This window comes from Apodemus sylvaticus, chromosome 21 (assembly GCF_947179515.1).
Source record: "Apodemus sylvaticus chromosome 21, mApoSyl1.1, whole genome shotgun sequence".
In the NCBI taxonomy this organism is placed as follows: domain Eukaryota; kingdom Metazoa; phylum Chordata; class Mammalia; order Rodentia; family Muridae; genus Apodemus; species Apodemus sylvaticus.
Window position 1 is genome coordinate 35,708,129 of NC_067492.1, and position 12,390 is coordinate 35,720,518.

Here is a 12,390-nt window from a genome sequence, read left to right on the forward strand (position 1 = left end):
TGCTGAGTCTAGGCTGTGATCCCTTTGCTAAGCCTGAGTCCTTTTCCCTCTCCTGAACCTGGGTCCCTTTTTCTTTGCTGAGCCTAGATCCCCTTCCTTTGCTAGGCCTAGATTCCCTTCCCTTACCTCAGCCTGGGTCTAACCTGTGAAATGGGGGTAACCTCCTTGTAGAACTGCTTAAAAGACTGAATGAGTCACATGGATAGGATTCAGAATGGCCTGGGCACATGGACAGCCATCTGTGAGTGTCAGCTCTCAATAGTATGTCTCTGATTAAAATGGCTACCTTGATGAATTCCAGGGCACGGGGAGGACCCAGAATGTCTTGGCAGGGAGTGGCTCTAAGCATATTGTTTGTACCCCTACAACTACACTGTTTCTCATCATCAATAGCTTGTGGCTAGGTACTGTCCACATGTCCCTGCCAGGCTGGGGTGGTACCCATTTATTCAGCCTACATCCTCAGCTCTGTCATGTCACAGATGTTCAATAATATCTATGGAATAATACCATCATTAATACCATCATTCTGGAATTCAGAAAACCCAAGCCTGGCTGGATTGGATCTGGTCAAGCCTTCTTGAGCTGGAGTTTGACACATCTTGCCTACCCTTGGGCCACACTTGTCAGGCCCATCCTCCAAGATTCTGAAGCCCCAGCTTCCTACTCACACAACGCCAGGCTTGCGGCAGGATCTTGAGGTCCAGGAGAACCCCTTCACTAAACGCGTTGGCAGAGGGCGACGGAGGTAGTCGTTGCAGCAGATACTGTCTCCCACATTGGCACCGTAGGGACCTAGAGGAGGGGTAACCAGGGGGGCACATTAGCTGGAGCACAGAGAGGCCAGCTTCAGTATTAGTCGTGATCACAAGCTGACCTATAGAAAAGATTCTCTTCCACACTGATGGATATCTGCTAGGCCTCATGCACCTCAGCCTGGGGAGTCTCTGAGATGTTACTTGTAGGAGACCAAACAGCGGGAAACCAGGCCCTCAGCAGCCCCCACCTCGAAAATCCCCTTGTTAGAAGCCTCTTTTACAATGATGATTGTGGGAACTAACTGGTTCTTATCTTAGATAAACACCTGAGGTTGTTAGAGAAGAACCAGCATTCCAAAAAGGCCATAAGATGCCTCCAACTGCCGCCAGCCTGTCGCCAGCAACCCCACCAGATGTCCTCCCTTTCTTCTATGCCCTAAATCATTCTTCTCCACCCCCTCATTATTTTTTTCTTATGGGGTGCTTAAAACTAGGCCTCGAACACAATCTTTCTCCCCTAGGTCATTCTTGCCAGAAGTCAGTCATTTCTCACAGCAATTAGAAAAGGAACTAAGACACACCCAACAAGTGTGCCCCTAGGGACACCTGAAGCAAGTGCCAGGCCAGCCCTGGACACTGAGGCTAAAGTCAGCCAGGTGGGTCCAGGCTGGTTGGTGGTGGGGCCTCTGCTCCCATATTCGCTGCTTCCTAAGAGTCCAGCCAAATAGCTGAGAGGTGCTGGCTCCCCGCATCCCTGACCACTAGTGAGCAGAGCAGAGGAATAGCAACACTGAGCCTGTCTGTTTTGTTTTGTTTTGTTTGACACAGGGTCTCACCACGCATTCCTGGCTGTCCTGAAACTCACTATGCAAACCAGGCTGGCCTCAAACTCATGGAGAGCCACCTTCCTCTGCCTCCTGAGTGCTGGGATTAAAGGTGTGAGCCACCATGACCAGCCTGAGTTTGTCTTCTTAGGGCAGTTTGCACAAGGCTCCTGATCCTTGGTCTCACCCCTGTCTCTCCGGCTCATTTCTCTCTTACAGGCTTGGGTCCTCCTCCGGTCTATGACTAACTAGGTCCCACGGGCCGGATAAGTGGCGCCCTACATGGTGCTCGAGGTACGGACCTTCGTTGAACAGAAATCCCAAGGAGAAGGCTGCCGCAGCAAAAAAGTCATTGGGAGGAAGTGTTTTCATGGCTCATGAGAGAAGGCTTCCTTCGGTAAGTTTTCATTTCCGTCCCATATGAAATGGGCCATTGTTTAAAGAAGGGGTCTTCATTAGAGACCTGAAAGCTTCTCTCAGGGAAAGAGGGGTTCGAGTTGAAAAAAAAAAGGATTTGATAAATTTTTTATTTTTATAGATCAGACATGCCCCAACTAAATGAAAAATTGACCAGGCAGGGCCCTGACGCTGTCCCTACCACCGCTTTTTCTTACTGGGGGCTCATTCGTGATGTAATAGAGTGCGAAGAAGACCCTGACAGACAGCAGCTTTTGTGGATCGCTGAATATTGCCTCCGCCCTCTCTCTCTCTCTCTCTCTCTCTCTCTCTCTCTCTCTCTCTCTCTCTCTCTCTCTCTCTCTCTCTCTCTCTCTCTCTCTCTCGGGCAGCTTCAATGACCTCGCTTTCCCCTAAAAAGAATTCTCCAAAACCTTCCTCAGCTGCTCCCGTGGCTTCTCTTTATTCTCCTCTCCCGATGCGCCCACCCCCTGCTGATATGCCATTAAGTTAAGAGACCCCTGGGGAGAAAGCCAACTTGGAGGAGAAAAGCTGCAGAATGCAGTAGCACTCTTAAAGGAGCTATGAGACTTAGAAGGACAAATGGTCACTCTAACTTCAAGATTTATTTCAAAGACAACTGCCTAGAAAATGCCAGAGCCAAATCAAGCCCCTTGACTTTAAAATTTTAGAAGAATTAAAGTCCGCAGTCACAGCCTATGGGTGGACTGCTCCCTTCACTTTGGCACCTAGAATCTTCTGCTGAGGGCTGGCTGACACCTGAGGAATTTATCCAGCTGGCCAGAGCTGAGCTCTCTGAGGGAGAAAATAAGGAGTTAAATCTTAAACAAGAGAAAAAACAGGTTGCAGAAAAGCAGTTTTTCCATGTGCAAGATGTGGTATCAAAAAAAAAAAATGGTTAAAAGCTATTTCAAAACTCTCCTGGGGAGGAGAAGAAAATGGGAGACGGTCCTGTTTTCTCTCTGAAACCTACTGGAGATCTCCTTAGTTCTGGTTAAGATATTTGGATCTCTTTGGGACATCAAGTTCCCTCTCTGTCTGTTGTCTGTCTTTGGTGCACCAAAACTTGTTCATATGTGTGTCAATTCATGTTGTCTATTGTTTTGATGGGCTGAATGATTGCTGTTTTTATGTTTTGTGTTGAAAAAGAAAAAAAATGGTAAAAAAGTGTTCTGTGGGCAGTCCCGCCAGTCTGCAATCTACACAAAGAAAGCTAATTTAAGGTGTCTCACATTCTTTAGTAGAAGTCAAACACAGCTGGAGAAAAAGCTGCTTCTTAAAGGACCAGGAGCCAGACAAGTGGAAATGGTTAATTCTCTTAGAAAAGTTTCTATCATGATGATGATTGGGTTCAAAGTGCTTTATTCCCCTGAAATTACAGCTGGAAAAAAATGTATTTGGTTTAAATTTATGAGATCTGTATGATCGCTTCATTTTTATTTCTAATTAGTCTTAAAGGTATAAATGTTTTACATGTCTTAACTATAGAGTATTGGCTCATAAATTATTGGACATGATTTAAAAAAATTATGGTAACAAAAGGTAAGTTTAAAACTGATAATTTAGGGTTAAAGCTATCTTAAGCAACACATGACATGACACAACCAAAGAAAAACAGACCTCAGAGATATTTCTAAATTGGCATAATGCTTTATGTGGTTCTTATCCTAGAAATCAGACTTATAAAAAAAATAAGATTTAAAATAATATCTCTTCAATAAGTTACACTGTCATACATTCAAACACAAGATGATGGACAAACTTTGCAATATGAAAATAATGTGTTTGCCATTAATTTTAAGGAGAAAGGATTGTTTAAAACTGGGTTTTGCTTTCAAAAATTGTAGTTATACTTTGATATTAAACGTTCCTTTTGTTATTTGACCTTCATACAGTGGGGGTCTGGTTACAGGCTACTCCTTGCAGGACCAGTGGGTGTAGGTCTGGCCTTAGAGATAACAAACTCAGATCAGGAGGTTTACATTTGAGTTATACAAAGCTCAGAGCTGCCTCAAAGCTGCTCAAAGCTGCAGAGGCTTGAGAGATGCAGTTTTGTCTTGCAGGCCTCACTTAGTTTCTGGCCAAAAGAACATTTTTAACAGATTCATACAGATGTGGTTCAAAATAAAGTTCAAACTTAGATCTGTAAGAGGTAATAAGGCTATGTAGAAATTATAAAGGCATTAAAATTTGGCCTGCCTACTACATACAAAACTATTAGATTTAAAGGGTTGTCTTTTGCTTTGTGAATATTGATAATTATAAAAGCACTTCTGACTTTAAAAGAGCATAAGCTAACTTTAAAAAAATCCAATAAAATAATTTCATTAGAAAGTTCTTCCTGAAGAAATGGCTTGCTCTTAACAATGGGCTTTTAAAATTTTTAAGAAAATGATTTTCAAAAGGTGTTAAGGTAAATTTTCGGCTAAGACACTGCTTTAAGTTTGTCATTTAAGCCTCTGATGTTCTCAAGACAGATGCAAAATAAATACTGAGAGATATAACTTGGAGAAAGCTACCATAAGTATTTGTCAACAGTTTATGATATATGTTCACTTCCATTCCTTAACAAAGAGAACATTAATATAAAATCTCTCCAAATAAGGTTTTGACATCCTCCAATAAAGATTTGGTGTAATAATAAAATGTTACAAAATAAAATCATAAAAATATTTTAAAAAATGTTTTAAGAGCATGATGAAATGTTTGTTCATTTTAAACAACAATCAAATTGATTATTGTTAATTGTTAATGTATTACATGACAAGCCTTTTTCAACAAAATTAATAATTTTTATCTAAAAGATAAATTGTTAAAAATTTGCCTCTATACATGTTTTTATATTGTTATAGGTTTATACATGCATCCTATAAAAATGCATCTACTATGGGAGTAAGCTCATATAATTAGATCACATGTTTATTCTTTTGAGTGTCCCCTTGCTTCAGCACAGATAATTGAATTAGGTGCTATAGCTATTCTTTTTAAAATGTTAAAAATCAAACTTTTGATTTATATATTAATAATATACATATATAGCTCATGGATTACAATTGCTTGAAATTGTTTCTTTTTAATGCTACTAATTCTTAACTTTTACAATTATTTATATAAATACAATTAAAAAAACTAATCAAAAATATACATATGACTATTGACAGATTTTCCAGCTTTCTAGTTATAACTGTCTTAACATAAGAAACAAAATATAAAATAAAACTAGTCATGACATATGTTATTTTTTATACTAAATGTTCCAAATCAGATTAAGACAAATATTATAACTGATTATTATAGTCAGTCATTTGAGATGTTTTATTAACAATTTGATATTAGTCATATTACTGAGATTCCTCATAATTTGCAGAGGCAAGATATTATGAAACAGGCTCATAGAACTTTACAGCAATACTTTTATAATAAAAGAGGGGAGAATCACATCTCTATATACCACAAAAATTTTTAAATTTTAATGCTAGGGATCTCTCTGAGTGTAGAGAGGAGGGCATGTTTGTGTTTTTTCTGCAGGATGCCGAAGGAACATGCTAGCTGCCAGAGTATGCTAATGCTGAGACAAAGAATGATGCTGATTATAATCATTGAAAATGGCTACAGCCCTCAACACCTTTGGATGCCTCTTACTAATGCTGACACCACAGACAACTACGGACTCAACATCCCTCTTTGCATGGCAATTTTATTTAGCTGAAAATTAAACAAATTATAAACAGATCAAAGGGGAGATATGGGCTACTGCTTCCCCCTTCAGGGTGTCAAAAGGTCATATATTTAAATTTTACAGATTTCAAGTGGAGACCAGATAGAATGTGGCCTGCCAATTATTTTCTTTAAGACATTCACAGGATTTACTTTGATTGTTTGGGACCCTTGGGAGAGCCTCTGGACTTCTTGTCATGGGATTACATCCAAGTAAAATATAGCATTACACCCTCAGCTAGTTCTCAAAAATATGATGAGTCCAGCCAGGCCTCTAATCCTTCTACAAAGGGATGGTGCACACCTCTACAAATTACCTTCACCACCCATGCAAAATCTCCCAATCATTGGCAAATAGGCTATGAATGGGATCTTCACCTTTATGTACTTGGCTTTGATGCAGGTATTATTTTCTCCATTAAGCTCCTTAAAGAGCCTTTATATCATGCCCAGCCAGTCCCAATGGGACCTAATTCTGTGTTGGTACCTTGTCCTGTTCCTCCTAAAGGAATTGGTCAGGACACCACCTGTGCTCCTTCTCTTAAAAGCACCTCCCTACCTTCTGTATTTCCCCTCCGGCTCCTAATAGTAGCTGAGGGCCATAAGCTGTGGAGTTGTTAGTGACGGCAATATTGTGGTGCCACGAGCCAGGTGCACACCGCCCATTGGCTGCAGGGTGACTCCATGACGGGATTATTATGAGTCCACTACCTGGATGCCCATCATGACCACCAAGGGCCTGATTAAGTCATTAGAGTGGGACGAGAGGCCAAGAGTGGTTGCAACTCACATGGCCTAAGACAGAGGCCCTGCTCTACTAGGACCTAAAAAGGCCTAGTTACTGGGGTGCTGGACATGGGGGCAAAACCACATAGATTAAAACAGGCTCTCCACCGACCCTCTTTCCATAGCTCCCCAACTTTAATAAAGATAAGAGGGGGAACTGTAGGAGACCAGGCCCTCAACAGTCCCCACCTTGAGAATCCCCTTTTGCTGACCCCTTGTTAGAAGCCTCTTTTACAAGGATGATTGTGGGAACTAACTGGTTCTTATCTTAAACACCTGAGGTTGTTAGAGAAGAACCAGCATTCCAAAAAGGCCATAAGATGCCTCAAGCTGCCACCAGCCTGTTGCCAGCATCCACACCAGATGTCCTCCCTTTCTTCTGTGCCCTAAATCATTCTTCTCCAGCCCCTCATTATTTTTTTTTCTTACGATGTGCTTAAAACTAGGCCTTATTCCCATTAATAAACAGACCTAGACATGAACTCCTGATGCTTGGTCTCGCCCCTCTCTCCTGCTCATTTCTCTCTTACAGGCTTGGGTCCTCCTCGGGTCTACGAATAACTAGGTCCTGCGGACCCAGATAGTTACTAAGGGCCTAGTGTCTACGCTCTGGGACAGTTAGCTCCAGGAAGTTGATTCAGAAAGACTAAACAGCAACAGGCTTCTATATGGGTCCTGCAGCTCTGAGCAAGAAAGACTCTCATGCTCACCTTGGGTCAGTCTGTGGGCAATAGCACAAGCTTCCCAGGAGCTTGTGGAATGCTCAGCCCTGTGGAAGACCCACCTACCCCCATGGAGGCAGCACAGCATTAGAGGTACATCTTCCTCTTCTCAGGGCCTCGGTGAGGCTACATCAGAGAGAGGAAGCCAAGCATCTGAGGTCATGCTGAGACCATAGCAGTCAGTATCAAGGTTCAGGCAGGTGACAGCCATGATGTAGACCTGGTTCAAGTCCCACTGTGTCTCTGACTGATTCTGGTCATCTGTCATCTCCAAGGCCCGTGGAAGAACACCAGTTCCATAGGGCTTTGCTACATGGAGGCTCCCCAGATACTGTGAGCAATAACTGATTGCTTGTAATTGCCTGATCCCCCACTGGGACCCCTCTCCTGCCCAGCCCAAAGCGACAGGAAAGAGGGGTCTGGATCTTGTATCCACCACAGGCTCCAGAGCAAACCTTGGGTATTGCGGGGGCGGAGCCAGCTTTTAAGAGAGGCTTTACCTTTCCTGACTCAAGTCTGGTACCTTGCAGATTCTCCATGCATTCCCAGGGACCCTATATTTGAGCTGTCTGGACAGCAAGATTCCCCAGGTCTTGAATACCACCACCCCCACATCAATTGGCAGACCCTAAAAGCCAAGCCTTCCTAGCAACCCCATTTATAAATTTGTACACCTGTAATAGAGCCAGCCCAGGGAAGTTCCAGAGCTAGCCCAACGCCACAGGGGCCAATGGCAGACTCACTCTGGGACTCTTCCCAGATTGTCCAGTGTCCACCCTCCTACTCCCCAGCCTCACCTGCATCAGAGATCTGAATCGCCACAGCAAGAAGGACGAGCACCACCAGGACTGAGACTTTCAGGGTGGACATGATGTATGTATGTATCCTAGTCAGGTGTGTAATGGCCAGAGGACAGGCAGGTCTGATACTTAAGCTCTCTCTCCACCCACTAGCTCAGCCATCTCTTAGTCATTACTGAGCCTGACATTCATGTGTGAAAGATGAAGTCCCACTTCCCCCACGCTGGGAGGATCCAAAGGTGGGGAACTACTCAAAGGGGACTGCCACTCTTCCAAACTGCAAGTCTCCAGAGACTTGTAAAGTCCCTTTAGCGGATGTTTGTTCTATGACCTCAGCCATGTCGCTAGGGGTCGTGGCGAGGACCTGGGTAGGGATGGAGAAGCTGGGCAAAGCCCACCTCAGTGGCCATTGGCACATGGCTAACAGACAAGAACAAACTGCATCTAGATTTGGGACTTTCTTAATACCTCAAGGCTGGGCATCAGTCTCATTTCAAGGGTGGAGGCCCGGAGCATTTTGGGTCAGCCTCTTGGTCCCATAACCTGACTCTTGTGGGGTCTTTCAGTGGACAGCCTCACCTGGCTCAGAGCGGGCTGCCCCTGTGCTTGCACAGAGCCTGTATGGTCTCAGTCTTTACTTACCCTCTAATGGTCCCACTGATACAACCCTGTCTGCAGTTCAGTCCAGCTCTGCCTCCTGTGTGGATGCTGTCAGATTTGCTTCTCCATGCTGCAAACCAGAGTGAAGTGTGCAAACTCAGAGCTCCACGTGGCCCTCTACATTAAAGAGATGCTGGGCCTCCCCATTAACCTGACAATGGAAACCAGACTCCTGGCTAGGACCTTCAGGGCTTCTTTTCCAAAATTATTCACCACAGTCTGAGGAACCACGCCACACTACTTTATGGTTCCTCAAAGAGATCTTTGGCCTGACGCTGACTGTATTTCCACTTTCTGCTTCTCTACTGCAGAAACTCCTACTCATGCATCAAGACTGTTTGAAATGTCACTTCTTTGGTAAGCCCACCTACTCAGGAATTTACACTCTCCAAGTTCCTGGATTGTGGCCCAGGAAGAGACTTTCTCCTAAGCTCTTCTCATAAGCACAGGGGAGCTGATCCCCTCCCTATCTTTCTCAGTATTGAGCCTGTTGAGCTGCCCACCTGCTGGCTGGCTGTGTGCCCCAGGTTCCCAGTTTTGTGAGCTGTCACCCATGCTGGGGCGGGCTTTGGTGATGTAGGTGTCTTTGAGTTATTGTTCCCTATAAAGCGTCCCTTCACCCATATTCCTGTAAGTAACCCCAATAAAACACATGGTTCTCCAAGTTGGATCTTAGTGGTATCCATACTTTGGTCCATCTATGGCCTCTCTATCTGGGGCGAGTAGATAGATGTGTGTGTGTTGGGATTCCTCAGGAAAAGTCTTGACACACAGCGTTAGGCAAAATAGAACATTCAGAAATGGATAGAGGCCACAGTTACACAAGCATTTGAACACGCCTAATGCCTCTGAGCACACTACACACTAAAAATAGTTTGAAATACTAAATATGGGCTGGAGAGATGGCTCGGCGGTGAAGAACACTGACTGCTCTTCCTAAAGGTCCTGAGTTCAGTTCCCAGTAAACACATGGTGACTCACAACCATCCATAATGGGATCTGATGCCCTCTTCTGGTGTGTGTCTGAAGACAGATACAGTGTACTCGTATAAATAATAAGAAGAAATAATATTTGAAAAAAGAAAAGAAATACTAAATATATGTTGTGTATTACATACTAAACATGTAGCCATCTCCAACTCAAACCAAGTTTCCGGTACTAATTTCTAGTTAGAAAAGAGACAGGTGTTGGATTTGGTGGCTCACATCTGTATTCCCAGCTGCTTTGGAGGGTGGAGAAAAGGGTTGCTTAGACCCATGAGCTCAAAACCCTCTGAGCATTATAGTGAGATCTAGTCTTTAACAAAACAACAGCAAAAACTGGAAGAAAACAAGTTACCCCACAAAAGCAATTTGTCAGTCACCAAAGGTAGGTGGGACCTTCTGACCTTCAAATCAGCTGTCCCAGATATGCAGGTGTGAGTGCACGCATGCATGCATGGATGGATGTGTGTGCATGTGTGTATGCACGTGCATGCACACGTGCATGCACACATGCATATGTATACACATACATATACATTTCAAAAGTTAGATGACTAGTCATGGTACCATATACCTGTAATTCTAGCACTCAGAAGGCTGAGGCAGGAGGATCCCTGTGAGTTTGAGAGAAGCTCATGACCCTTATCTCAAAAACACAAAGCTAGGGTTGTGGAGTTGGTTCTGTGAACAAAGTGCACTTGCGTGAAGACTGGAGTCTTAGTCTCTCAGACCCACAAAGGTCAGACAAGTGACTATAATGTCAACCTCCACGAAGAGATGAGGAGTGGGGACAGAAGGGTCCCTGGAAGCTCTTAGTCTGACTCACAGTGATCAACAAGAAACCCTGTCTCAAGGTAGAAGCCAAATACCAAGCCTAATACTGACTCCTATCAAAGACCTTCCAAAGCCAAGTAGTGACACACTTGTAATATCAACATCTGGGAGTGTGGGCTAGAAGGATCATCACGAGTTTGAGGCCAGCCTGGTCTAGATTAGGTCAGCATGGGCTAGATTTATATCCTGCCTCAAAAAATAAAATGAAAGCAAACAAAAGCAAAGACCTTCTAGAAATAATCGGAGAAATTTGAATACAGACTAGTATTAGATGCTGTTGTATGTTAGAGTAGATTTGTTTTGTGCATTGAAGACTTCAGTGTGTGTTAGAGATGTTCTTGTTCCTAAGAGAGGCACACTGATGTATTTAGGAGTGAGAATCATGATTTTAGAGTTGGGGAGAAAATATATGGTGGTAGATATAATATGGGTACACGACACCTGTGGCTATAGCGTCAATGGCATACCTGTGCACACGTAATAATATAGAGAGAGTACAATGTATGCATATTTATAGAAACAGATGCATGTGTAAAATGTGTGTGTGTGTGTGTGTGTGTGTGTGATGTACATATAAATGTGCAAGTATGTGTGTTCAGAGAGGAAATAAAGCCAAAATGGCAAGTTGAAGTTGCAACCAAGGGTAGGACTTGGTCGTGAACATCTGCTGCACAAATCTGACAACACACTTGACCACTGAGCATGTATCTCATTGGGCTTGGTGGTCCACCCTGATACTCCCAGCGCTAAGGATGCTTGGTCAGGAGGATCAAGAGTCTGAGGATAGCCTGGACTACATAAGGAGACCCTTATGTAGAAGGGTCTGGAAAACAAAGCAATAAAACAAAAAACAAAGTTGTTTTATGTCTTGGTTTTGAGACAGGCTCTTGCTATAAAACCAGGTTGACCTCTACCTTATAGCCATTCTTCTGCCTCATGAGTGCTGGGATTACAGATGTGTATCAACATGGCCCCTAACCCCACCCCAAAAAAGGTGTGTGTGTGTATGTATGTGTGTGTGATAGAGTCAAATTATATTGTCCAGGCTGATCTCAAATTTTTGAGCCCAAATTGATCCTCCTGCCTTAGCCAAGAAATATTTCTTTCAAACAATTTTGCATTTATCTATCTATCTATCTATCTATCTATCTATCTATCTATCTATTGATCGATTTACTTATTTATTTGGAAAGTGAAATCATGTAGATTTTGGGAATTAACCTCTGGTCATCGACCTTGGCTCCAAGCACCTTTACCCTCTGAACCATAACACTGACCCAAAAAATTATGCTTGCCCGTGAAAACCCTATCATTAGAGCATTGTAAGCAAGTAATGCTTGGGGCTTTCTTACAGGGCCCCTCAGGGCCCAGGGCCCTCCATGGGTGGGCCTGGGGGTCTCCCCTGGAGAACACCTGGGCCCCCAGGGACTTTGGCAGGCCCCAGAGTTCTCATCCCTGCCCAGCCTTTGGGCCCATTTCTGGCCCCATCCTCCCTGCCCTAGGCACACCTGCAGTCTGTCAGCCTTTGCACTATCAGGGCTCTTGACCTCCCTGACAGGAAGAGAGGCAGATGTGAGATAAAGCATCCCTGATGCCCAGTCAGGGCACAGAACATGGAGATAAGCTTTCAAGGGAAGGGAGGGGAATTCTTGGAGCTGCGGGTGGTGAAGTCCCAGGACACTAGAGTGGCAGTGGAGGAGGGGTGGAGTCTACTGATGAAGGGGCCCCTCTTATCTCCTCTTGGTGGCCATACTGTCTCACTGCCTTGTCAATCCTCTTGTCCCAACCTCCCTTTTCTAAATTAATGTTTGTTTTGGAGAAAGGGTCTCTCTCACCCTATAGCTCCAGATGGCTAGAAGTCACTATGTCGACTAGGCTGACCTGAATC

At 43.9% G+C, this 12,390-nt stretch overlaps 1 protein-coding gene across 1 annotated transcript in view; it reads right to left on the reverse strand.

The window, feature by feature from the left end:
• Ccl22 (C-C motif chemokine ligand 22) overlaps nt 1-8,176 on the reverse strand; it is a 12,727-nt gene extending 4,551 nt beyond the window's left edge. Inside the window, exons 1-2 of the mRNA XM_052167166.1 lie at nt 8,022-8,176; nt 672-795 (exon numbers count right to left, since the gene is read on the reverse strand). Of these exons, the coding sequence (XP_052023126.1) occupies nt 672-795; nt 8,022-8,094 (197 nt within the window). The 5' untranslated portion in view covers nt 8,095-8,176. The remainder of the gene's footprint in view (nt 1-671; nt 796-8,021) is intronic.
• Nucleotides 8,177-12,390: the final 4,214 nt, after the last annotated feature.